This window comes from Genypterus blacodes, unplaced genomic scaffold, assembly GCF_046128005.1.
Source record: "Genypterus blacodes isolate CSIRO-AG114 ecotype Tasmania unplaced genomic scaffold, CSIRO-AGI_Gbla_v1 ptg000058l_1, whole genome shotgun sequence".
In the NCBI taxonomy this organism is placed as follows: domain Eukaryota; kingdom Metazoa; phylum Chordata; class Actinopteri; order Ophidiiformes; family Ophidiidae; genus Genypterus; species Genypterus blacodes.
In genome coordinates, this window is record NW_027466870.1 from 2,056,068 (window position 1) to 2,081,680 (window position 25,613).

The 25,613-nt window shown below is 44.8% G+C and overlaps 3 protein-coding genes across 5 annotated transcripts; 2 read left to right on the top strand and 1 right to left on the bottom strand.

Moving 5' to 3' along the window:
• The first annotated feature begins 588 nt into the window (after positions 1–588).
• sh3gl1b (SH3-domain GRB2-like 1b) lies at positions 589–12,774 on the top strand. The gene is made up of 9 exons (XM_076153505.1): positions 589–971; positions 4,302–4,370; positions 4,820–4,892; positions 5,015–5,158; positions 5,285–5,418; positions 5,608–5,766; positions 7,068–7,171; positions 7,292–7,428; positions 9,633–12,774. The coding sequence occupies exons 1-9, from the start codon at positions 927–929 to the stop codon at positions 9,824–9,826; spliced, it is 1,059 nt and encodes a 352-aa protein (XP_076009620.1). The 5' UTR covers positions 589–926; the 3' UTR covers positions 9,827–12,774.
• A 423-nt stretch (positions 12,775–13,197) lies between these two features.
• Positions 13,198–17,560, bottom strand: mpnd (MPN domain containing). Its single transcript, XM_076153497.1, has 13 exons — positions 17,177–17,560; positions 16,525–16,727; positions 16,199–16,420; positions 15,968–16,067; positions 15,820–15,874; positions 15,625–15,721; positions 15,450–15,522; positions 15,285–15,361; positions 14,651–14,819; positions 14,400–14,470; positions 14,185–14,274; positions 13,967–14,059; positions 13,198–13,871 (listed from the first exon to the last, which is right to left on the bottom strand). Exons 1-13 carry the CDS (start codon positions 17,331–17,333, stop codon positions 13,785–13,787), a joined length of 1,494 nt encoding a protein of 497 aa, XP_076009612.1. The 5' UTR covers positions 17,334–17,560; the 3' UTR covers positions 13,198–13,784.
• A 1,512-nt stretch (positions 17,561–19,072) lies between these two features.
• LOC143002990 (signal-transducing adaptor protein 1-like) lies at positions 19,073–25,548 on the top strand. 3 transcript variants are annotated; one of them, XM_076153438.1, is made up of 13 exons: positions 19,073–19,308; positions 20,721–20,792; positions 20,880–20,999; positions 21,095–21,151; positions 21,265–21,428; positions 21,618–21,752; positions 22,352–22,421; positions 23,144–23,246; positions 23,373–23,462; positions 23,762–23,824; positions 23,947–24,063; positions 24,525–24,674; positions 24,793–25,548. In XM_076153438.1, exons 1-13 carry the CDS (start codon positions 19,222–19,224, stop codon positions 24,843–24,845), a joined length of 1,281 nt encoding a protein of 426 aa, XP_076009553.1. In that variant the 5' UTR covers positions 19,073–19,221; the 3' UTR covers positions 24,846–25,548. The 3 variants fall into 3 exon arrangements, with proteins under 3 accessions (XP_076009553.1, XP_076009551.1, XP_076009552.1); XM_076153436.1 differs by having other exon boundaries at positions 19,074–19,308; positions 23,944–24,063; XM_076153437.1 differs by having other exon boundaries at positions 19,074–19,308; positions 21,621–21,752; positions 23,944–24,063.
• The last annotated feature ends 65 nt before the right edge of the window (positions 25,549–25,613 follow it).

The window sequence follows — 25,613 nt, forward strand, 5'->3', positions numbered from 1 at the left end:
CGGTGTGGGTGTTGTTCCAGTGCTTAAAAAAGAAAGCACGAGAACACCCTATAATAGGTACATAGTACATTATAAACCACCCTATAGTAACTAGTAGCTTCGGCTATCAACGTCTAACTTAAGCATCAGCAATATTAACCAATCAATGACAACAACACTGATAAGCAACTGAGACAAAGGTCAGTTGATGCATCATCTCCAACAGCAGCTGCAGTTTAGAGGAGCACTCCCAAGTTCTAATCATGGACAAGAGAAAACATTGTCCCCTTTATATATTCACAACTAAATTTATGAATAATAATAATAATAGAGGAGCACTCAAGTTCTGTTCATGGACAAGAGTAAACATTGTCCCTAACTCAATCAATAAATGTAAAAAAATAATGATGATAATAATACATGTAATTGCGTGAGCACAGAAATATCTAAGAATATATTTTGTTTATATTATAATGTTTATTACGGTAAAGTCACAACAACAAAAAACATTTGTTTATCTGTCTCGGGGGGTGCTGGAGCTGTGTGTCCCAGTTTAATCCTCTGGGGGGCGGTGTCCACCAAGTAAAGAGCCCCGGTAGCGCCTGTGTAACGCTGGGAAAACTAATTTCCACCTAACGAAGTGAACTGTGCGGATCTTGAGTGTGTGCTGTGCGAGTGAGCGCTATAGTTAATGCTTCGTGTTAGCTCCACTTTTTTAGGACTATAACTATCTTTCATTTCGCTACTCTGCCGGCTGTGATAGTGGGGCTCATCCCCGACGTAGACGTGGTCAGTTGGCGTGTCTCGACTCGGAGTGACGGCTGTGCGGTCCTATGATCCCTCCCGAACATTTCTGCGTTGGCTCCTTCTAACTAACTATATTGTCAACTAACCGTTTAAGCTTCGTCTACACCTTCGTTGGAAGTTCAAGAAAGCCGGGTTTCAAGATGTCGGTAGCGGGCTTCAAGAAGCAATTTTATAAAGCCAGTCAGGTTTGCAAAACTTTTCTTTTAGCATCTATCGCTACTAGCAGCTAGCCTCATTTAGCAATATTCGCTAACGGTGCATAGCTGTGGCTAGCTAACCTCATTAGCATTATGACAGCAGTATTTTAGAAAAGTGTTAATGTTTGTATTTAAATGAGATGTGGGCCGTAGAGCAGAGTAACGCTACAGCAAAGGGGTTGTTATTTGTAGTCAGTGCAATCACAGTGTGCGGTTTTCCGGCTGCTAAAGTTATTAAGCACGCCAAGCTTCGACATTTTTTCCAAGTTAGCAACGTCAATATCAGTGAAAGGAGTTGAAGTTTTACTAAGGAATGTTTTAACAGATTGTCGAGTCTTCGTGCAATGCATACAAGTGTTTTTCTTCAGTTACTTCAGCTTTGATTCCTCCACAGTTCACGTACTGTAGTGTTTACCCCTGCTTAGTGTGTTGTAGTTTCTCCTGGGTGAGTCACAATTCCCAGAGTCCAACAAAAATACAGAGAAAATATTCATATAAACGGATGAGCCATTATGGAAATGAATACTAACGTGTTGAATGAATACAAAACCTCTTCTGTTGGTTAAACAGTGTAACCGAAAGCTCAGATTTCAGTGTTTTCTTCAAATCGGTAATGACCCAGTTACCTATTTCCAGCTGGGTTTTGTTAATGTTTTGTTTTTCGTGCTAGCTCGGGATTATGTGAACCAAGAGGAATTGCGTTTGAAAGATCACTGCTGTCCACGGAATGTAAAAGTGGCAGGATTAGATTGAATGCTACAGAAAGTGTGTGAATGTTTTTAATTTTCTTTGATGGCCTCCTTCTGTCATGGGCGTGTATGATTATTAAGACTTTAGAGTATTTTTCTTCCTCTCTGTGCTGATCTAAGCAGGAAAGACATTGGTTACTGCCCCAGCTTCCTGTCAGGAACTCACTCAGATCCCTGCTGGTTTGGTGGTGGGAAGAAAACAAGAGCAAATCTGACGTGTTGGACCTTTTTGGTGTTGACTGTGATGAATAATAGTGTTCTATGAAAGGCCTTTAATTGAGATTAGAGAAGATAATGTATGTGGAAATGTGGCCTCTGGAATGCTGCAGAGAAAATGGACACAGTGTGCTTTCTCCTTGTTGGACTGCAATGCAGTTACTGTTCTTGCCAACACACCATGATAGTCAATAACAGTTGACACGCTTGAAAAAATGGAGAGGTCCCTCCATCTGCAGGACGCTGGTTTCTCTCCAGCCGTGGACTTGTGCTTCGGGCACATTACATCCTGGCCTAATAACTGGAATTAGTTTTATGACAGCCCCCTGCAGTACACAGCTCAGATTTTCTGCGCTTGAGGCATGCAGGAAGTTGGCTGTTGAATGGATATCTGTGCCCTCACACATCCTTGTTGTTCTCTCTTTGTGGTGTCTACCCTCCCTCGCTTTGATTTTCTGTTAAATTTCTGTACACTAAAGCTTAAATCCTGACATGTCAAACTCAAAGGACACACCCTTAGGGCACACATACACACACACACACACTGGGAAAATCACACCAACATTCCTGGGTTGACAGTGAAATGAATGTTCATGTTAAGTGTAGGTAACAATTTTAGATGTATTCCTTAGGTGTTATGGTTAGAAACATTATGCACCTTACAACGCAGCTGAATCTCCATCACACCCTTGCTGTCATGTCGTTACGGATCATGGGGCTTTGTTTGTCCCACAGCTCTTTCTTTATGGAGCTGGAATCTTGACCCACTTTTTTTTGTCTCACAACCGTCATAACTATGATGTGACTCATCTATTCTAGCACTGAAATCTCCCAACACCTACAGAGTTCTGCATCTGTAGGACAATACTGTGTTTATTTATCTCTCCTCTGCAAATGACAAATGATTTTCTGGATTCATCTCTTTGTGGTGAGATGTTTGTATGTGTTGGAGAAATGACACAGTGGAAAATGTGAACACTAAGAAGTAATATGACAAATTTGACATAAGATATGTGAGCTGAAACCTGCTAAAGTCGAGCTTGAAGTAGGTTTTAGTTCAGTGTGATAATGCATCAGGATGTTAAGCAGTTACCCATTGTCTCGCTTGATCCTGATCCCGCTGTGAAGCTGTTTGTTCCTTTTTGTTAGAGGATTCTGGGCTCCATTTATTTGATAATGCCTCTGAGTTAATGGGATGTTATACTGAGTTTGAGATTTTCAGTAGCAGAAAATCAAACGCAGTTGCGAGCTACTAGATGGCTCCAACAAAAACATTTCCTATTTCAGAGGCTCAGAAAGCGTTGGGTGTCTTATAAAAGTGAAAGTAAAATGCCACCATTTAAAGTGGGTTTGGAACAAATTCACTTCACTTAGGCCCAAAGTTTTTCAAAGCGAGTTAGGATGACTAAATGCCTGATGATGTACAGCTGCTGACTAAAGTCTTGTTTTTACGGAGGTGTGGAGACACATGCCACGCAGACAAAGACTTGAGGCTGTGACCTTTACTTGTGACCTGAATACCTCAAGGCCCCTTTATCATGTGCTTTACCAGACAACACAGATTCAGTCATTACAGCTCGTAGATAGCAGCAAAAACTTATCGCCTGCTGCTCTTCCTGAACTGAGCAGGACTAACTTGTGTGTTTAATTTTACCTAGACTCTTAAGTGGAAACCTCCAGGTATTTGGATCCATTTCCAATGAGTCAGAATCAGCACGGGGAGGTGGCTTGAGTTCTAAATAAATAGTTGTGCTGCACACATAAGGAAAAACAGACTGCAAGGCTTTGCTGACTGGCCTAAAAACACGTAGCATGATCCCAAACGGAAGGACAGATGCTTTCAATTAACACATTCAAGTGTCGCTTTCGTTGGGAAATGCCGTCTTAACTGAAATCACCTCCTCTAGAGAGGGATCAGAGAAAGACTGGAGACGCCTGCTCCAACTTTTGTTCATCCGGCAAACAGAAAAGGGGATTGCGTAACACATTGCGCAATCTGTTTTACTACACCGCGGTCTGCGCACTCTTCATTTGATACGTCAACTTCAGCCTTTGCCAATGTTGAAAAGGCAAAAGTAATGCAAGTCACACAAGTTGAGGGAAATGGTCAGATTCATCACGACACATGGTCTCACTGTGGCCTGCACGAGGCTGAATGCACTCCACGTGGACGCTTTGCCAAAACAATCCACCTCGAGATCTTCAACTTGTACAATGTGTCACCGAAGAGCAGTTGTGTGTAATTGAGAAACAAGCTCAGACATGTTTGCCAGCCAAATTAAATGAACATGCTTTCTCTTTCTCACCGCTGCTCATTCTCTCTCTCTCTCTTTCCCTCTCTCTCGCCCTCTAGATGGTAAGTGAGAAAGTTGGAGGTGCAGAAGGAACTAAACTCGATGATGACTTCAGAGACTTGGAACGGGTAAGAGGGGAGCCGTCCTGTGTAACTAATGGAGATGTCTTGCAGGTCAAAGCTGTCGGCTTAGTTTGTCACACAGCACACCACATTACATTACATTACATTACATTACATAACGATCATTTGGCAGACGCTTTTATCCAAAGCGACTTACATTACATTACCACCCTTCGCAGAGGGGGGAGCAATTGAGGGTTCGGTGCCTTGCTCAGGGGCACCTCGGCAGGGGCTCGAACCGGCAACCCTCCGGTTCCCAAGCGGAAGCACTACCCACCACACTGCTGTTTCTGTCTGACATCATTGTCGATGGTGTCAATTAATGTTTTTCTGGGTCCTTTGCTAGTGGAGAAAACGTGATTTATTGAAAACGTCCCTCTTACCGTTCTGCATTTAGTTCTGTGACTGTCGTAGCTCCTTTTGAAGCCTCTGATGTGCTTGCTGTGTTTGGGTAGAAAGTAGATGTGACCAGTAAAGCAGTAGTGGACGTTATCTCCAAAACATCCGAGTACCTTCAGCCCAACCCAGGTGAGAAGACGCTGTGTGTTCTTTGCTCGCAGCACAAACTTGGAGTCTTTCCTGGAGGGTCACGTTGGGTCAACGTTTATCATTACTGCTGACATTTTAACTCCCTTCTCTGACCTCCCCAGCATCCCGGGCCAAGCTGTCCATGTTGAACACTATGTCTAAGATCCGCGGGCAGGTGAAGAACCCCGGCTACCCTCAGGCCGAGGGGCTCATGGGGGAGTGCATGACCAAGTATGGACGGGAACTCGGAGAGGAGACTAACTTTGGTAGGCTGCGGGAGTGCGGGTGCATTGTGGGCCTCGGATTCATTCTTTGCAGAGGATGTTTGGGGGTGTTATTACAGCTTTGGTCATCGTCGTCAGTAGTAATGTGTGTGTGTCCGTGTGGTTCAGGTGGAGCGCTGGTAGACGTCGGAGAGGCCATGAAGAGGATGGCCGAGGTGAAAGACTCTCTAGACATCGACGTCAAACAGAACTTCATTGATCCTTTGCAAGGACTCTGTGACAAAGACCTCAGGGAGATACAGGTATGACAGAAATACCCTGAGTGTCAGTCCAGCTGTTAACCCAGTAAGATTCATTTGTTGTCATAGGTTCATCCCCTTTGTATTTCATTCAGGAAAGGTTCTGCCTACTGCTGAATGAATACAAAAGAGAGCAATAAGGCTGCTCAGTACTGTTTGCACACATTAAACCTATGGCTCTGATCTCCTCAGCACCACCTAAAGAAGCTGGAAGGTCGCCGCCTGGACTACGACTACAAGAAAAAGCGACAGGGGAAGATCCCAGACGAGGAGCTTCGACAAGCCCTGGAGAAGTTTCACGAGTCGAAGGAAGTGGCAGAGAACAGCATGTACAACCTGCTGGAGACCGACGTGAGTGTGATGGGTTTCATGTCTCCAGCCAGAACAGATGTCAGGACAATAGGGACCTATGTGTTAGGGACAGGAATCAGCTTTGAACTCTAGATAAGATGTAGATTTATAACTTTCCAAACAAACGCCCATTGTGTTTCATTAATGTCAATATGAGTGATGGATATTTGTTTGTACTGCGGTCAAAGGAGATAAGCCGTATACACGTACAGGAACAATAGGATGCCGTGTTCTCAGGGTGTAAATGACATGTTGTGTAACCGCAGTATGAAGCAAGACCTCCTACTGCGGAAACGTACGCCGAGTCTGAACACTCTCATTAATATGTTTACATGTCTGAATACACTGGTTTACAATGGCATGAGCATGAGCGTACTTAAATTGATGCTGATTTCCCTCAACAGTTTTTCTCCTGCAGCTCCAGAACTTGAACATAACTTATAAACTTTGAAGGTCGACTGTTTCACCTTCAGTCCTACGAGTGTATGAACAAGCAACGTGACACTTTCATTTTTGATTCATCTCCTTTAACCCAAGAGAAGAAAACGGCTTTATGCCTTCGATATTCTCATAATATCGAATTATGAGTCATGGAGATTTCTTTGCCATTTTGACAACTAGCCAACTGAGTAATTGCTTGATTTTAGAGCTTGTCTGAGTTCCAGTTGAGCAGAGGAGGCTTTGCTGCTCGATTCACACACCCACAGGACAAACACGATATGAACCTGCAACACACCCAGTCAGCATAATAAAAGCAACACTGCAGATAAACACGTCACCTGGTGGTTGATACGAACACGGCAAAGCTCACACTGAGGTAGCCGTGTCAGACTAAGACTGGACGCTGAATAAAACGGTTGAACACAATCAGTTATCAGTTTGGAAAAAGGGAGAGAACAAGGCCGGCGTTCCCGTACATGGAGCTTGATTTATGACTTTATGACGGCGTGTTCAGGACTCATGCTCAAGATTCATTTCATATGGGCGGCTGGTTGTTGTTGCGGCGAGGATAAGTTTCTGCAGGAAGTCTGACCTTTATGTATTTCCTGTAACTTGTGGTGGTTTCAATCTCTTTTTATCTTTGTCTGTGTCACTGGTAGAATAGATTTGGAATGTAGTATTCAGAGTTCATACTCCATGTTCCCATGGGTTCTATATGAAGTTTGTCTTGGCCACAGCTGAAATGTTTGTTTGACTCTGGAAAAACCCTCCACTGGCATGAGTCACACTGAAACTTTAGCAAGGTGACAAGGATCTTGCATTAAGTGTGTGTGTGTGTGTGCGTGGGTGTGTTCTCACAGATCGAGCAGGTGAGCCAGCTTTCATCTCTGGTGGAGTCGCAGCTGCAGTACCACAGACAGGCTGTGCAGGTGCTGGAGGAGCTTTCTGACAAACTCAGAGACAGGTTAGACCACCGAATCCTCACACACACACACACACACACATGCACACACTGCATGTATTCTGGTTCAGCCATAGACGTGATTTTGTCTCTAACGTCAGGTCAAATCACGTGTTTTCACAGGATGACCGAGGCCCAGACTCGACCCAGACGTGAATACACCCCCAAACCCAAACCCATCTTCGACTACCCCGACAACAACCACTCAAACGGCGGCTACACGACCTCGTCAGTCGGCCCTCCGCCTTCACGCAGCTCCGGTAAGACAGCGGTTAGAGAACGGAACCAGTCTCGGGTTTAGCGCACAACACACACATTAACGTTTCAACTTTTGCTCCGAGTTCTGTTAATGTCGACGACGAGTTTAACAACGGGTGCCACCGAGCAGCGCCTGTCTGGGTTTCCTCTGGGCCTGCTGGTGGCTTAGAGAGTCAGTGTGTAGTTTGCAAGTCCCTAGTTGGATTCCATCCCGGGGACCTTTGTTCGATATCATTCACCCTTTCTCTCCTCCCCCACTTTCCTCTGCAAAACAAGTTTTAGGAATTCCCTCTAAAAACAGTGTGACGTGTGTACAGTTAACACTAGACACACAATCTGTGGTGTCATGATAAAGATTCTATTACATTAAATCCAGATAGTTGCAAGTTTGCCAAAGCCAAGTGCAGCGAGCACAAACACACAGTCAGCTGTTGCCCAAGAGACGTGTCAACAAGTGTGTGTGTGTGTGGAAGAGAGAAAGTCGGCATGGGGGAGGCGGGGGATGGGGGGGTGGCGGTTGTCCTGCTCTGTCACTCCACTTCCTTTTTCTTCTGCTGACCTTGTTCCTCTTTCCTGTGACATCATTAGAGGCGCCTTTTCTCTTGGCCAGATTGTCCATACGGAAGCCCAGATTGAGTGAGTCAGATTGTGAATGTGTGTGTGTGTGTGTGTGGGCCTTTCTCTCTCTCTTTCCTTCTCTCTCTTCCTTTCTCAGTGTTTTTGTTGCCTGTCCGCCTGAAGTGGCCCCGGCGTGCTTGCACAGCTTTATGGTGTGAAATGTAGGAAGCAGGAGTCACAACGCTTTCCCAGAAGTTCAACAAATACTCGCTGGTTAACGATGAACTAAGTGAATGCGGTCGTGTGTGTGGGTGTGTGTGTGCGTGTGTGACATCCACTTCCTGTTCTGTGGAACTGCACCACTAACTGCCTAAGTGTTCTTGCTTTGTTAAGAATGCTGATTCAACACGTCCTGAAAAATGTTAATATTAGGAAACACGCGTGCATTTCTACAGGTTTGTGTCTCAGCAAAGGTCATGTAAGTTAAAATGCACACTTAAGAAACCAAACAGGCCGAGATGCAGATGTGTTTATATCTCTATGCGCTGTTATCAAGCTGCTTATTGTCCATGTTTTCATACAATAACATGCAGGCAAGTGTGTGTGCGTGTGTGTATCTTACTAAGGCGCAAAACCTTTTGGTTTTAATTTCGAACTAACTCGAGTCTGTTAGAATTATATTGTATACTTTATCATATAGTATTCCTACAAGTATTATTACTCATTGTTAAATGGTAAATTGTAAATTATGTATGTTTTTACATTGTTGACGTGGGTTTACATTTGAATAGACTCACCCACATTATCTAGACCCTGTTTGTATGTAAACATCATTACATCACTCCTCTGTGGGCCCGTCAGTGTGCAGGACATCCTTCCTCTCTGTTCCACTGAGGAACAAACACAGATGATCTGATTTGACTTTAGAGCAGCACGCAGCTTAGATTTGCATTAGAACGCAGAGAAAGTGCTCTGTGTGCCAAACATGACATGAAGGTTTCAGTTTCAGTGTTTTCATCCTGCCCAGTGTTCAAACCCGCCTCACATTACATCACCGTAAACTCAAGTCACAAACAAACAGCCAGACTTCTCTTACAGCTCCCATATCAATAATTGGCATTTAACGTAGTGTTGACATTATTTTGTCAGCTCACTGTAAGCGAACGCATCATGCAGTGAATCACAGAAGCGTTCGCTGTCTCTGGCCTTCCCAGAAGTCTGTGGCGTAAACTGGACACAATGAGGAAATTGTTAGGAGACAGAAAGCCGGGTTTGTCTGTACATGGAGCCTCATTCTGCTCTGTTGATCTATGTGAGGTCACAGAGACAAGAGACACAGAGCAAACGATGCTATGCAGGGAGGAGGGGGAGGGGGGGGGGGGGGCAGTGTGTGTGTGTCATATGACGTGTTCTTTGGTTAGGTTGACAGTGAGGACAGATTGGACTTTAATGCTGTGTAAAGGTCGATCTGACTGTATCACATACTGACAACCCTACATTATTAATGGATAGACGGCATGCTAACAGTGTGAAGTGTTGTGTAACTGAAACTGTTTATGTGAGTGAGTGTGTGTGTGTGCATCCAAAATAGTTGATATTTGACCTAATGTCACACTCCTCTCCTGTCTGTCTGTTTGTCCGTCCTCAGTCCCGGAGCAGCCCAGCTGTAAGGCTCTGTACGACTTCGATCCCGAGAACGAGGGCGAGTTAGGCTTCCGTGAGGGCGACATCATCACACTGACCAATCAGATCGACGAGAACTGGTACGAGGGAATGCTGAACGGCCATTCCGGATTCTTCCCTCTCAACTATGTGGAGGTCGTCGTGGCATTGCCACACTAATGTAAAGAGGGAGAGCAAAGAGGAGAGAGAGAGAGACCGAGTAAGAGGAGGAGGAGGAGGAGGAGGAGGAGGAGGAGGGAATTAGCAGAGAGGGAGGAAGGACGGATCGTAGAAACTCATTTTCACCTTCGGCTCCAACGTCATCGTCACAGACCAGCACTTCCTGTCATCTGGAGTTCTGGAAATTCAGAAGATGTTCACTTTTCACATTCCAGAGCAGAGAATGAAACGGTGTCGGCCCGTTCCACTTCAAGGTAACAAGGTTCCTCCACTGAGACAAACATCTCACATCCACACACATCACTTTAGAGCACTCAATGTTACACACTTAGCATTTCATCATCAGTATTTTCCCCTTTAACCACAAAGATCATTTCAGCAAAATCAACAAAGTCATCAGGTGACAAAACCTTTACGTCACCCAAGACCAGACGAAGTGAATTTCCTGTGTAACTCAACTGAGAACGTTTCTCATTTCACGTCCGAGGCTCTTCACAGTGGGACTGAGGCTCATCTCATGACGCCACCTGCTGGCCTGACTCAGAGTTACTCTAAAGTGAACAACACATGACTGACACGAGGTAGAAGCAGCTGTATGTGACAAATAGAGTCTCTGCATTTTATTTCCCCCCCCCCCCCGAGACCCACGAGCCGACGTTGGATTAGTGATGTGGACAGTTCTTTACGTCGGGGCCTCTTTGAACCGAGCGGCCCCTGCTCCGGTGCCGTGACGACGCTCCAGGCCCGACGCAGCCGCTTCCATGTTTCATTTCAGTATTTTGATTTCTGTCAGTCTCAACTTTGTACAGTAGTTTTACCTGTAGAACTGCGTAGTGAATATGGGAGAGAGAAAAAAAAGCCGTAATTGCACCTTGGTCCTCAAATGAGATTGATGTGTGTTTGTGTGTGTGTGTGTGCGGGACAGACTTCCTCCCTCCACCGCTACACACACAGCAACCCAAAGTTAAATGCAAATGTTGCACCTTGACTCACTTGCCTTTATACGCACGTGTTAGTGATCGTAGTTGATGCTGACTGGTTTGGTGGTTGAGTGTCTCTGTGCTAGTCTGTTGAATACAGGAGCCAAATACGTTCTAATCCAATGCAATAGAAACTTCTGGTAGGCCTGTGCAGCGTTTAGCTCTATGACAGTGAATCTTCTGTAATGTAGCCGTTGTATTTGTCTTAGCATCCTAAGCCTTTTACTTTGGTCCTTTTGACCCTCTTAAGTCTGAGCTGTGCCTGAATAGTCGGCGCTGCTGGCGGCGTCTTTAGTCTCTCGTACACACTTTCCCTCATTAACCCTTTCATTCTTTCCCTATAGCTCAGAGAATGTCAACCTCTGCCGTGCAGATACAGGACGCCATTCTTAGTAATTCACAAATCTGATCGGGTTTGATTTTTTTAATACGGTAAGACGACGTAGACGCGTGTGTGTGTCTGTGTGTCAGTCTGTGCTGCGGCCTGAATTAGACTGGATCTTTATTGCCAATATGGAAACGTGGCAACTACATTTCTGATTCAGGCGGTTTTACACTTCTTCAATAAAAATTCTTATAGATGATGATATTTAAATGAAACAGAAATTTTAACAAATTAACTGTGAGTTTCCTGTGTTGTTCCCTCGCCATCATGTCCTGTGTGGGAGGGAGCACAGGGGGCTGCCAGCCATTACTTGAGTGTGAAATAGAAGTAATGTCTCATGAATTTACATTTTCAAATGTAGCGTGTGCCGCAGCTTCTATTTGCTTATCTGCAAACACACGCCAATATATCTGCAACAGGCAAACACCTGCTGATTGCTCTACTATTTAGGCAAGACTTACTTATTGTTTAGCGTTTTAGCCACAGATGGAGTATAACGGAACATACACTGCATGAAGGGAAAGACCTGGAGTGAAAGGAAACATATAAAGGGAAATGGGACAAAACTCCTCACAAAACTGCAAACCTCCAGTCCAGCTGATTTTCAAATTGAAATGAAGTTTGAAGCAGGAACAACCGGATCTCCTTCAGTTTGTGGAACATCTCTCCGCGCTTTGTTCTGCTGCTGGACCGTCACACTACATTTACTAATGCAGCGCTTTCTTCCCCTCCATCATTTAACCACTCCACGCTGCCAAACTCCTTCCACACCCTGCACCCTCACCTTCACCCTGCACCCTCACCTTCACCCTGCACCCTGCACCCTCACCCCCACCCTCCACCCTGCACCCCCACCCTCCACCCTGCACCCTTAGGCCCCTCTGATATGTTTACATGTATGATCGTAGTTTATTTCAAGTGTCACATTCAGGGGAAAGCTGAAAACAAGCCAATAGTTGGTGCTGTCTCCGTCATTGAAAAAGTCCCTGCTAGTTTGGTTTTAGTGCCTTTGGAACAAAAACGGAGGGAAACATTGCAGCAACCAAAAATAACCAAGCTACTTAACGAGGGGTCGGCAATTTTCTTTTTCTACTTTTATTAGCCGTTGGCACTTTCCTATGTAAAGATTTCAATGCATGTGCGCGCGTCCGTGACACTACCGGCAGTTTCTTGGGACACACGTTGAGTAGCTGAGTGTCAGCAGAGATCACCAGTGAGTGGAAGCTGTATTTGTATGTAGGTTTCTTATCCACACTCAGAGAAAAATGTCCCATTTTGAAAGGGCTTTGTATTTGTTTCCTCAGTCTTAAGCGCTCTTCTAAAAAAAGCGTTAAATCATCCGGGCTCTTTATAGTATTATTTTTTTATATACCAGACCTTAAAGCATTTTAAATTAATCCTTGCATGTAGTCCTATTATCGCCTTCTAAGTGTACGTCTTAGTTTTAAGTTGCCTTCTTACTTTTGGTAATAAGTACAGACTTTAACCGCTATATTTTGTCATTTATTATCAAAGTATTTGTACTTGCTTCAATGTTGTCTCCCACCTCCCCCTTCTTACAATAAAGATAAAGAAACCAGTAAGTGTGTGTGTGGTGTAATATCATTATTGGACATCAGCCATAGACAAACAGTCATGTTGGAGAGTTCCAGTGTGTATATTTTAATTGGAGGAAGATGAGTCAGCAGTTTTAAGGCAAACGTGTACGTCACACAATCCACGAGTAATAAATACAGTACAGGTAAAGAGGAAGCAAATTACTGTCCTGACACCTGACAGGGAGACAGTAGAGAGACACACACACACACACACACACACCTGGTACATCAGACTAGTGGATATTTTTGTAGAAAAAGCGTTGGACACAGTGGAATCACTACGTTGCAAAAAGTCTTCAAACTTGGAAGTGAGGCAGATTACAATTTATAGGTGACACACACACACACACACACACACACAAACACATAGATGTACATACTTTGTAAATGCACATTTCGCACCATAGACGCTGCCCCTTGGTTTGAAGTCCATGAAGGCGATTGCTACACATTAATGTTACACAGCGCACATCAGTGGATATCTGCTCATAAAAACAGACACAGGACAGACAGACAGGCACATAGGTCCATGTATAAGAGGTAAGAGGCCAGTGGGAGTGTGTGTATACACGCACACACACGCAAACAGGCTCCAGATGTCTGCTCCATAAATCTATTGGTCTCCTGTTAAACATTAAATAGCCTTCTCTGACCCAGTAGAGATCAGTTACAGGTTCTGTTTTCCCTTGAGTTGCTCTGCCTTGGCATATAGTAAATTTGTTTATTTATAGTTTCATTACAAGTCAATTGAGTACAATTGGAAAAAGGATATAAACTTCTAGGGTCAAATTGTTTCAGTATTGGTGCTGTAAAGTCACTGCGGTGTGTTTTTAACCCATTGTAATATTGTACCAATGCAAAAACGTCGCTCTCACGTGAGCGAATCAAAGGCATCTACGTATATGTTCAAGCGGTTTTCACACTGAATGCCATCACACCAGGTCTGCAGCACACACACACGCACACACACACACACACATATGCACAGGATCCACTCAGTGCATGCTGCTCAGCTGGCTGTAGACATGCTCCAGGATCTGAGAGTATGCCTGGTCTTTGGGAGCGTGGCAGCTCAAAGAACCCTGAACCGAGAACACAGAACGGAAGATCAACACACACGACGACTGCACGGTGAGTATCTGAGCATGAAAAGAGTGCAGCCAGCGGAAAATCTAACCTTGATCTTATCCATCATGGTTGTATCGGGGCACCAGTACTGGTTGAACTGGACCAGATCAGGAGCTGACCTGTAATAGTCCACCAGCAGCATCTGAAGGGGACGAGATGGTAAGAAACAAGATTTGATACATTGATACATTGATTTAGCATAGTTTATAACGAGCTATTCTGTCTCCTTATGCTGTATTTTTCAGACGACATATGAAGAATCGGTACCATCTCATTAAGAACATCACTGGTGAGGAAGTTGTCCTGGACGTATGTGACCTCTACAGCCACTGGGATGCCATAGTCATTGGGCCGTTGCTGTTGGAAGAGACCTGATGTTAATGTTCAGGTTTGGGGCACAAACCTCACATGAGGAACGTAGAGCATCGGCTTTAACTTAAACTCTGAACCATATATAGAAGCGGTTCTGTTTGTGCCCTCACCTCAGGGGGTGGAACGACCCAGAATGGTGTTATTGTGGATGCCACACCCTGATTGCCGTGATAATATGGGCCTGAAAAAACAAGAAGTGAGGTGAAAGTTCAGAGACCAACATTGATGCTCCCACATCACATCATTCCAGAAATACAATGAATCACAAACAGGAAGTTGAGGAGTTTAAGTCGAAAGTCTCAGTTGGACACCTGAGTTGTAACATTTGACTTCTGCTGTTTGTTTAAAGTCAGACACTGACCACAGATGATCCCCAGGCAGGGTTGGAAGCCATTGTTTGAGCCTTGCAGCCTCAGCTGGTGGTCCATCTGGGAGTCGATGTCCTGCAGGGACGGCAGAGCCGGACCTCGCGGGTGACTGTGGTACCAGCCCACCAACGACAGTCCACGCATGAACAGGTTCTGACAGATCTGATACGAGAGAAGAAACGTGAAGAAGTAATAATATTGTGTCACTGTAAAGAGAAGAGAAGAAACCACGATAACAAGAAGAAGAATTAGACTCAACTCTTTTAGAAGAAACGGTTGGTGTTCACCTCCTGTACATCGATATTGTTCTATTAATAATCTTTTGATTAACTATTAAAAACAAATCATCCCATCTCCCCATGTTACGCAATCGGTGAAACAAAACTCCCAAATCTGGCAATCAGTACCAACATTTCATGGGTTCTTTCAGATTCTAGCTTTTGTCAAAATCGGGTCAGACTGCTAACAAAACCAACCAATAGAACACGATCGCTCTGGTCATGGTGACTACAAAGTAACATCTCAAACTTATTAGATAGAGTGGCAGATGTTGACGCAAGTTGGCTGAACTGTCCCGATGACCAGGAAAACAAGTACAATTCCGCTTTGTCACTGTCAACGCCTCACCTCCTCCTCGACAGCAGACGCCGTCTCTCTGTCTGCCAGTCTGGTTCGACAGGGGAAGGCCCTCAAGACGGTCAGCACTGAAACACAGCCAGCAGGGGGCGACGCTGGGGTTTAGAGCAGAAGTGGACATTTCTTCTCATTTCTTGTCTAAAGTCACACACTCACGCTGTGTATTGGTGTCCCATCGTCCTCCCAGGTATCCCACCACCTCGCTGGTGGTCATGTGACAGTGGAAATCCTGAAAAAGACACAAAAACAAGCAGCGTGAAACTTTCTATTCTGTTCTATAACTCCAGTATAACACCCCCTCTTCCTCCTCCTCCTCCTCTTCCTCTCTCACCATTAGCAGCAGGACGTTACTGGACACGGCTACATTGAAAGGCTGGAATCTGTTGATGGCTGAGAAGGCTGACAGCTCCACCAGTGTGTGTGGATCTCTGAGGACACGAGTCAACAATATCACTTATGTTCAACCGTTCATCCCCTGGCTTATAACGACTCTATTCAATTGATGAATGATTGATGAAGCAGATACCTGGCGGCGTCCCTGGTCCCCAAGGTGCAGTATCTCACGGGGATTCGCTCTCGATCTGTTTTTTCGAGAAACCACCATGTTTGTCAGCGGTGAGACGACTTTATCAAACAGTTAGGTGCAGCGATGTTGACGAGAGAGGGATTCCTACCGTGTATGCCGGTTTTGCTGTTTTTGTTCTTCTCGTCTGTCTGCACAGCCGTCTTCCCTTCCTCTTCATCCTCGTCGTCATCCTCCTCACTTACCAAGCTCTGGGATCACAGAGAGTCATCACAATAGCAGGAATACACTTAAGGTGAGCAGCTCTTAAGTTGTGTTTGGTTCTGTTGCAGCTTTGGGCTCAGTTAAAAACATAAACAGAACAGAAGTCTCCATCTCTCACCATGTCTGCACTGGGCTGGTACTTGTGCAGCCAGGTGGTCTTGTACTGGACCAGCTTCTGGCCCCGGTAGCGCACTGACGCCCAGCCGCAGCCGGACTTCTTGGCCGGGTTGACCAGGCGCTTGCAGTGTGTCGCCCAGGCACTGGGGGAGTTGAAGATCTGACCCGTCTCCACCCATCGGATCTTCCCATCATTCAATAGGTCGCCCACAAAGTTCTTGCCCTTCAGGTTCAGAGAGGAGGAGGAGGAGGGGTGAATGTTTCATTTTGAAGCTGCTGCTTTTGCTTTGGGGAATGGAGTGTGTGTGTGTGTGTGTGTGTTATTACCAGGTAGTGTATGGACAGCACGCCGTCCCCGGGCTCCACCAGGCCGTCCTTCAGCAGAACTCGCAGGGTGATGCCTCTGCGGGTCAGCAGGGAGCCGCGACCTGAGCTGGACCTCAGATCTGCCTCTTCTCCCCCACTCAGCTCCTCCTCATCCTCCTCACCTCCATCCTCTACCACCTGTGGGGAGCTGGGTGGCTCTGAGCCTGAAGACACAGATCGTGGATTAGTATGTGAGTGATAAACACCAGGAATGAATTTGATGTGCCATTTTATGTGTTTACATGCATGAATAGTCCACTTTAAAAAAGGTCACACTACTCAAGTTACATTAGAAACTATGAACACATTAAGAATTATTGACACAATCATTGCACCGGCATCAATAGAGGCGATATGACGATGGCAGCCATCACCATTCATACTCGCACAAGGCTTACAAGATAGCAGGAGCGGATCTCAAGGGGGCAAAATGGCCAAAAGATCACTTAAATAGTCATTTTTTATTAATGAGCGCTAAGCTACGCGGCTGTCCTTTGTCTCCACCTCCCATTAGGACATGGCTGTCTCCGCAGGAAGAGGCCTAGCTGCTCCCCTTCTTCTTTAATTTGCCTCAGAATGACAATTAAAAGCCCGATCCCTCCATTCTCCTCACCCATATCTGTGATCGCTCCCCGGGTTAAAGCTGCTCCTTTCACACACTCACTCCGGGCTGTGCGGGGGCAAGATTCACTCCCACAACACACATTTAGACACACACACACTCTCTCTCTGTCGTCGACACGCTCGCTCCGGCTATTATAGAAAAGCATAAAATGAAGGAAGGCGTCTGTGGCTCTGCAGCGGCGGAGTTTCCTTGTTGTGTTGCTTTAATGTCAGCTCCCCTCCCCTTTCTTTCTCTCTCTCTCTCTCTCCGTCCTTGTCACTCCGCTCTAAACGGCTTGTCTGACTCGGTGCCTTGCCAGTCTGTCTGCCATAATATCGCCAAACATTCACCTCCACGCTGGCTTTTACTATCAACACCACCGCGTAAATAGGCGCAGATCGGACCAAGTTGTGTGTAAATATCACCGGTGTACCATGATTTAAAAAAAAATGTGTTTTCTCCCGGAAAGATGATGAAGTGTCGCCGCGCGCGTTCACACCGTCAGATCGGCGGCGTTTTTAGTGATTAAAAGTGCAGCGTGAAGAAAGAAATAGTCGCAAAAAAGATTGTAAATCAGGAAATAAAGATGATTCATCTAAGTGTTATGAATCGAACCCGCTCCCGTGCTGGAGTGTGTTGAACACTGGCGCTTTCTTCTTCTCCTCAGCGATGTTCCTTCTTTATCTCCCAGCAGACACGGCAGTGGCAGAGACTCACCTGAAGGGGGCAGCAAAGCTCAGGGAATGTCTCACCACAGCGCAATAACATGTAACTGATCTGATTTAATCTGATCTCATATCTTCTTTGTTATATATAGGACTACAGTGTGTGTGTGTGTGTGTGTGTGTGTGTGTGTGTGTGTGTGTGTGTGTGTGTGTGTGTGTGTGTGTGTGTGTGTGTGTGTGTGTAAGCACCATTTAAATCGTCTCCTAACCTACCGTAGACATTGTTCACACAAGGTGCTTTCCGTACCATTTACATTTATATTTTTGTTTAATTTTTTTATTTGTCTTGCCAAATTATAGTAGAGGGAGACGTGTATTCTTAATGGCGTCATCACACTAGCAGAAGCACTTAATGTCGTCATTCATGTCGTGATGTCATACCAATTACTACAATTGGGAATGGATGAGTAATGCTGGCCACCGTCTTTTAATAATGGAAACACTAAACCAAGTGTCTAATCCCAGACTATATATACAGTATATGCTGAGGCTGCAGCTCACTACAAAACTGACTCTTTATTTTCTTAAAACTGCTACACATGTGGGAATAATTGCTGCTTTTGACCGCTCAGCTCTATTTATTTCATGTTTACTGCTGTTTATCTGTATCCTTTTCATTTCCTGACTCCACTCTACAGCACTTTGGATCTATTCTGTTGTTTTTAAATGTGCGTTATTCATAAATTCGACTTTACGTCCAATCCAACAACGTAGAAATAATTTATTATTTATTATTTATTATTTAATGTTGTTGTCACAGGCTCTACACCTTGTTTAACACGTGACCAGCTATCTTAATAACGCATACGGATTTTAATGTCAAAAGAAATAAGTGCTGATTCAACTCTTCACAGGAACTAATGTGTCATAGTGTGTCCATTGTAAAACTGCATTATACTGAGAGGTGTAATCAATGTTTTGTCACGCCAATCACGTACATGAGCGGAGTTCGTTAGAAACGCCTCACACACGCGTTAATTAACTCTGCCTGGTGAAATTACAATTTTTCTTGAACTCGATGGTAGAGCGGAATGGCACGCGAACGTTAATTCCCATCAGGACTACGTCACAAATCTCACCTGTCGAGATTTATATGGAGCCCCGCCTACTTCCTGAGTAGACCAATCAGCAGGGAGGGAATCTGCTGACAGACGGGTGACGTAATGATACCAGCAAAACCCTATCTGCCCATTAAACCATCCGTCTTAAATGCAGCGAGGCTCGACTTAGACAAACACAACCTACAGGCAACTTAACAGGGAAATGAACCGCGAAGAAGTTGAAGTTTAATTTAAGTTGTGATCCTATTTTGTTTTGGAACTTCTCAGGATGGCAAAGCGAGCAGGGAGGCAGAAGAACCAGCTCCCACAATGTTACTATGAAGGATACCTGGAGAAGAGGTCGTTCAAAGATAAGGTGTGTGTACCGTGTGTGTGTGTGTGTGTGTCTCGGATTGTGATCTAGATTGTTGTGACATTTCTGTGTGTTACTCGCAGCATTTGGCTCTTTGTTCGACGCCATTCCATGAAAAGCTCCATTCTCACACTTCCTCTCTTGTCTTTTAAAGGTTTAATTCTAATAAATAAGTCAAATGTAACGTGAATGGCTGTAAAATGATAACAACAGCTTATATTTAAGAGTTGTTGTTGTTGTTATTATTCTCTCTGAGTGTGTCTCTGTGCATGTTTTGATTGACAAACCTGACTGACTGCCAGCTTGAAAATCATTACAGGAATGTGAAGGATCTGTGGTACACTCTCCAAAGTTCAGTCTAATGTATAATCACCATCATTATCATCAACAACAACTCTTATTCCTCATCTTTAGTTACAAACAGGTTGCCATTCAACACTTTGTTAGACTGATCATTAGAATAGGATTATAAATGAGCTCAGCTTCCTGGTTAGGGGAGACATTTAAAGGAACATTTACCCTTGTTTATTCATTCACTCACCCGCACTAATCCTGACTTATCATTGCATCACACTGCAGTGTAATGAAGTGTTTACCGCTCTAATAAATACTTGTAAGTCTGAAGCAACGATGTCGCCCCAAAGTTGACCTTAACCCACCGTGTTCTCCCCAGCCCGGGTTAAGTGTTGTGTTCCATGGGTGGAGCAACTTCACATAATGGCTATGTTGTGTCTTTTAAGTTGTGTGGTGTTGGACTTTGATTCTTTACCACACACTGAAGTTGAGCAGCAGACATCTTGTTTTCCCTCTAACTGGTCTGACTGCTTTTCCGCTCAGTGTATTGTAAAGTTTCCAGGCGGTAAGGGCAGCAAAGGTTCCAGCAGGCAAAGGCCGGCTAACAGTAAATAAAGTGCACTTCTCCACCAAGCCCAAACTGATAAGGCGCACAAATACTGGAATACAATGAGGAAGCTTCCTACCAAGAGCACCTGAGACTATTATACAAAGGAGAGCATGGCGGGTCAGAGGTCACTAGTTTATTTGTGGTTACCTTTAAGTTATCCTTCTGAGACCCTGCCCCCTCATATGTGGACATTACATTTTCCTTACACAGATAGATGATATTTACCATTTGGAACATCTCAGAGCTTCTTTGGCTTCCTTCCTTCCTTAACAGCAACGACAACACAACACAATAAATTGGTCAAGACTTTCATACGCTTGATGACACATCTTTAGTCATGATCGTACTCATTGTTTTCTGTTATTGTGAAACACGGGACAAACTCATCTAATGTTGGAATACAAGAAACATGTGATGCCTGCAGTTTGATATTTCCTTGTTGTGTAATTTGTAATCAGATTTGATTAAGAAATGAAACAATCTCTCCATCTTGTGTCTTGTGTTTCTGCAGACTTCTCGGAAACTCTGGACCAGCCTGTGTGGAACCACGCTTTTCTTCTACAACGAAAAGAAAGACGCAGATGTAAGTTATCTTAGAGGGTGGAGGTTAATAAAACACACAGATTTGGATTTGTGATTAATAATCTATTCCATGTGTGTGTTTCATCAGTACGTAGAAAAAATGGATCTGAGTGGATTAATCTCAGTATCAGATGACGGCACTTGGGACCGTAACCTAGACGCGGCAAGATTCAACCTCCAGCATAAGGACGGCGAAATCAAATTCACTGTGAGGGAATTTGTGGTGGATATGTTGCTGCAGAGGAAGACTGAAGGGAATCATCCTCCTTATTCTCAATGTTCCTCCCTTTAATCCTCCTACAGGCCCCGAACCCGGAGGCTCGTGAGCTTTGGAAGGGCTTTATTCATTCTGTGACAGAGGTTTGTACTTTGAAGGAAACATCCATGTTTAGATGCAGTTGATGTGATTCGGATTCAGACAGATTTGATAGTCGCTTTAAACGCTGTGGTTTTGTGTGTGTGTGTCCCTGCAGCTGTCTATACCCTCCTCCCTCAACCTGTTACCGGGTCAGGTCCACATGCTAAAGGAGGCAATAGAGAAGGAAACGGAAAGAGTGAACCCCTCTTCTTCTTCTTATCTTCCTCCTCCTGTCCCTGGTAGGAAGCCAAACATCAGCGTCCAAGACGACCTGCCAGCGTGAGTACGAGTGACGCTGTAGAGCCCAAGAGACGTGTATCTTAGTCAGGACTCCATTTCTCTTCCTGTTGTGAGATTCTTTCATCGGCAAACCCAGAAATATTCCCATATTGAGGTGGATTCAGAGCCGCTGGCCAGATGCGTGTGTGATGATAAGCTTAGCCTCTCCTCCCATCTCTTTGCCTCCAGCAGGTGTTTCTTCAACGTGTCCCGTCAGGAGGCAGAGCTGCTGCTGGAGCGAGAAACCCAGAGGGGAAACCTGCTGCTGCGGCACAGCAAAGACGGCGTCAACTTCGCTGTTTCCACCAGACAGGATCTAGACGGGTACACACACACAAGACAGAAACACACACACGCATGTATCCACACACCAGCAAAGGCATACTCTGCATAGTGGAGAATGCACTAATTGCCTAGAGACAAAGAACACACAGGCATTGTTGTTAAAAGACCATAAACAGAATAGACTAGAATGCTGAGCTGCACAATAGAGGGGTGTACCAACGTTTTCTTCCCACTTCCCTAATCAGCGGGTTGCATGTTGAGCTAAATGAGGAAGGACAGTTATTTACCAGTAGTGCCTGAAGGAAAATGGAAAACACTGTTTACTCTTGTTTCTAAGACAAAGTGAGAAGAAAAGTGACATTCATCCTTTGAGATTCTGTTCACACCTTAGATTAGATTATGACCTTTAGGGTGACCTGAGGGTTTTTAGGAGGGAGCTGCTTCTGAGTGTGTGTCAAAGTGTGTGACGATTGTTCAGATTAGAAACATTGTGGTGGTTTCGATCATCTAAGAGATCAGCGTGACTCCATTACATAAGAGCAACACTACAGTAGGTATTAGAGATGCATTTGACACAGTGTAAGCGATTGATTTGTTGATTGATTGACGCCTTCTCCTCTTTTCTTTACAAACCTCAGTGCCATATTCAAACACTACCACGTGATTCGTGAACTAGACGGGAGTTTTGCCATCGATGTGGACGTTCCTGTGAGTATTAAATAGCTCAGAAACCTGCTCAGGCAGTTTGTGTTGATATGGTTTGCTGGAAGTGTCGCTCTTTAGACTTGCTTGAAAATTGGGAGGAGCCCAGGTTAATATTGTGCCAAATAGGCACACAGGGGAGGCAGGAGCTCAGTCTGGGGAGGCAGTAGCTCAGTCTGTAGAGCTTCCGCTTGGGAATCGGAGGGTCGCCGGTTCGAGTCCCTGCCGAGGTGCCCATGAGCAAGGCACCGAACCCTCAATTGCTCCCCCCTCTGCGAAGGGTGGTAGTGTAATGCAATGTAAGTCGCTTTGGATAAAAGCGTCTGCCAAATAATCGTTATGTAATATGTAAATAAAAGTGAAATCCTTGATAGGTGTAATTTGGGGATCATAAATTAGCTTGCGCACGTCAAATGTATCATGTTGCTTGTTTCATGGCGTCGTAATTCTTGTATAGTCCAGGGGTTTTCTGCAGTTTGTGTTTTGGTGACTCAGCTCTATGCAGTTGAATGACTTACCAGCAGTCGCTCGCTCCTTCCTGATTGTAATGAGTCACTTCAGCAACTACAAACATCGACCTCAAGCAGTGATTTGAGGTTCTAGCTTTTGGTAGATAAGCTTGGGTTTGACTTAAGTATCAAACCGAAGCAACTTTTTTTGTTTGTTTCTTATTGTCCTTTTCCAACAAGAGACCCTTGTCCTATATTAAACACGTGTCGTCCATGCAGGTCCCCTGTGCCACCCTGCACGATGTCATCACCTACCTAGTGGAAAAAACGGACAAAGTTTTGATTCCCCTCATCATGGAGGGACCGTACGAGAAGAACATCAGTACGTGTAAACAACACACATGTTCCAATCTCACTTTATTTGGTATTTTGTTGCTATGCTGTTGCTTTCTTGGCTTTGACACTTACGCACATATATTCAAAGTCAACTTCATGTTTTTCCCTTCAGGTTTTATTCGGCCCGATAACGAAAGCGGAGAGTTGAGTTCAGTTCAGTGCGCTCCATCAATCCCTCCGCCGAGTTTACCTCCTAAACTAGGTAATGTTTCTGCTCATACCACACACACGTACACACACACACGTACACACACGCACACACTGTTTGCCATCAGTGTTTGCTCTCACACAGGGATTTCCAATGACCTACTTGAGTATTTGCAAACCACAATAGAAGCTCACAATGAAGAAAGAATCGCTTGTATAACAGCACAGTTGCTTCTTAATTGCAATTCAAACACATGAAACATTACTTTAGTGACTGGTTACTTTATTGACATTGTGTATTTTGTCCTAAACTGAGCATATAGTAACGTCCAACCTCCATGTTGTGTCTCCCAGTGTCTCTGAGAGAAGCTGAGCCGCTGCCACATGTTGATGAGTGTTTGTATCTGAACGACCTGCGTGAGTACGACTTCTGCCAGCAAACATTCCTGCCATTAAGCCTCACACAGCCACAACAGGTATGGCTTCATTTTTCTCACTGTTGCTTACCAGCTGTGTGTGTGTGTGTGTTCAAACAGCAGAGGAAGATGAGGAGGAGGAAGAGGAGGAGGAGGAGGTGGTGGAGGAGGCGGCGGCGGTGGTGGTGAAGGACGGAGGGAAAAAAACAGGCGAATCCTCCTCGATCTTTCATCTGCCCAGTGAGTGTTTGAGTCTCCCTACTTCCTTCCTTCCTAAGTTCCTTTCTGTCTTACCTGTCAATCTGAATACCTGAATTCCTTCTTTCCTGTTGATCTACCAATGTTCCTTTCTTCATCTGTCCTCCCCACGTTCCTAATTTCCTTACTTTCTATCGACCTACAGGCCTTCCTACCTACCTTCCCATCTGACTACCTAAAGTCCTTATTTCCTACCAACCTACCTAATTATCTTCTTTCAAATTTCCTACCTAACTTCCTTATTTTCTGCAAACGTCCTTCCTTTCTATCTCCATGCCTTCCTTCCTTCCGACATACCATCCTAACTGCCTTCCATCTTTCCTTCTCTCCTACCCACCCACCCACCAAATGTCTTCCCTTCCTCCCCACCTACCTACTCATCCTCCAGTCTGCCTTGCTTCATGCTGACCCGTTTGTCAACATGTCTTCCGTTTTTCCAAAAGAACCGGGGAAGAAAGCTCCCAGGAAAGCGATCATGCCCCCGATTCCCGCTCCTCGAAGAATCTCTCCGCCCATTCTTCCCATAGCCAGTCTGTCCGCCTCAAACGCCCCGGAGAAAAGGCCGAGGAGCAACACCGACTCCATGCTTCAGAGTAAGACGCCGTCTTTTAGGGCCTTAAGCCACCAGAGGACAGAATTCTATACACATGCTGTTGTTTTGCTCCATTTGTAAAGGTCGTAGTCTGATACGAGCTCATTTTCCCCCCTCAGCAATGTCAGAGCTGAGACTCACTTTGGAGAAGAGGGGGATGTGTGCAGATTGATCTCTCCTGGCGGGAAACATCATCATCATCATCATCATCATCATCATCAGAGTTGCGATCAGGAGTGTTGATTCCATAAGGAGACATTTTTTCCTTGATGCCTTTGTGGTGCGTTGAGTGGAGACGAGCGGCGCACACACACGCCACAATCTGCCTCCGCTGCCTTCATCACGGCCGCTCCTCATCCTCCGCTGGCCGTGTGAAGTAAGTCCACTCTGCAGATGGACGCGGTATCGATTCAACCCTCCTCAGACACTGGCTTGTAAATGAACAGCCTGTTAATCGGGAGTGTACGTGTCACATCATCCTCACACTCTTCCTCCTGTACGTTTGACACAGATTCTCATCAGATAGTTGTAGTTTTTCCGAACCGATTTCTTTGGGGTCATTTTTGTATTTGTACAGTAGCTGCTGTGTAAGAAGTGTAATATATTTTGTATATCTTGTAGATCCTATATTTGTTCTGTTACTTCCTTTTTATACATTGTTGATACTTAACTGTCAGTTCTCTGCGAGTGTGAGAGCTTAGATTCCGTTTCTGTCCCATTCACTCAGACACACGTAAAGAAATGTCTGACGTGACCTCATTTTCTCACTGGGTGCCTTGTTGAAGCAGTGAATCATGGAAGAAAAAAGCACTGTCACTCCTTTATTTACTCAATGACTGATGCGTTATAGTGGAAAAATTAAACTATTTACAATACCGTGTGATATTACTTTTGTGACATAAAGACAGAATCGTTGTTCAGCTAGAAGTTTCCGTAAAGC

Excerpts from the sequence above, each read along its gene's own strand:
- sh3gl1b (XM_076153505.1), top strand. The coding sequence starts at position 927 with ATGTCGGTAGCGGGCTTCAAGAAGCAATTTTATAAAGCCAGTCAG. Across the intron at positions 972-4,301 it reads AATTTTATAAAGCCAGTCAG|ATGGTAAGTGAGAAAGTTGG; the intron begins GTTTGCAAAACT and ends CTCGCCCTCTAG. Across the intron at positions 5,767-7,067 it reads ACAACCTGCTGGAGACCGAC|ATCGAGCAGGTGAGCCAGCT; the intron begins GTGAGTGTGATG and ends GTGTTCTCACAG.
- mpnd (XM_076153497.1), bottom strand. The coding sequence starts at position 17,333 with ATGCTTTTCTATAATAGCCGGAGCGAGCGTGTCGACGACAGAGAGAGA. Across the intron at positions 15,875-15,967 it reads CAGCAAAACCGGCATACACG|ATCGAGAGCGAATCCCCGTG; the intron begins GTAGGAATCCCT and ends TCGAAAAAACAG. Across the intron at positions 15,722-15,819 it reads GGGACCAGGGACGCCGCCAG|AGATCCACACACACTGGTGG; the intron begins GTATCTGCTTCA and ends TCGTGTCCTCAG.
- LOC143002990 (XM_076153436.1), top strand. The coding sequence starts at position 19,222 with ATGGCAAAGCGAGCAGGGAGGCAGAAGAACCAGCTCCCACAATGTTAC. Across the intron at positions 19,309-20,720 it reads AGAGGTCGTTCAAAGATAAG|ACTTCTCGGAAACTCTGGAC; the intron begins GTGTGTGTACCG and ends GTGTTTCTGCAG. Across the intron at positions 21,152-21,264 it reads TTATTCATTCTGTGACAGAG|CTGTCTATACCCTCCTCCCT; the intron begins GTTTGTACTTTG and ends GTGTCCCTGCAG.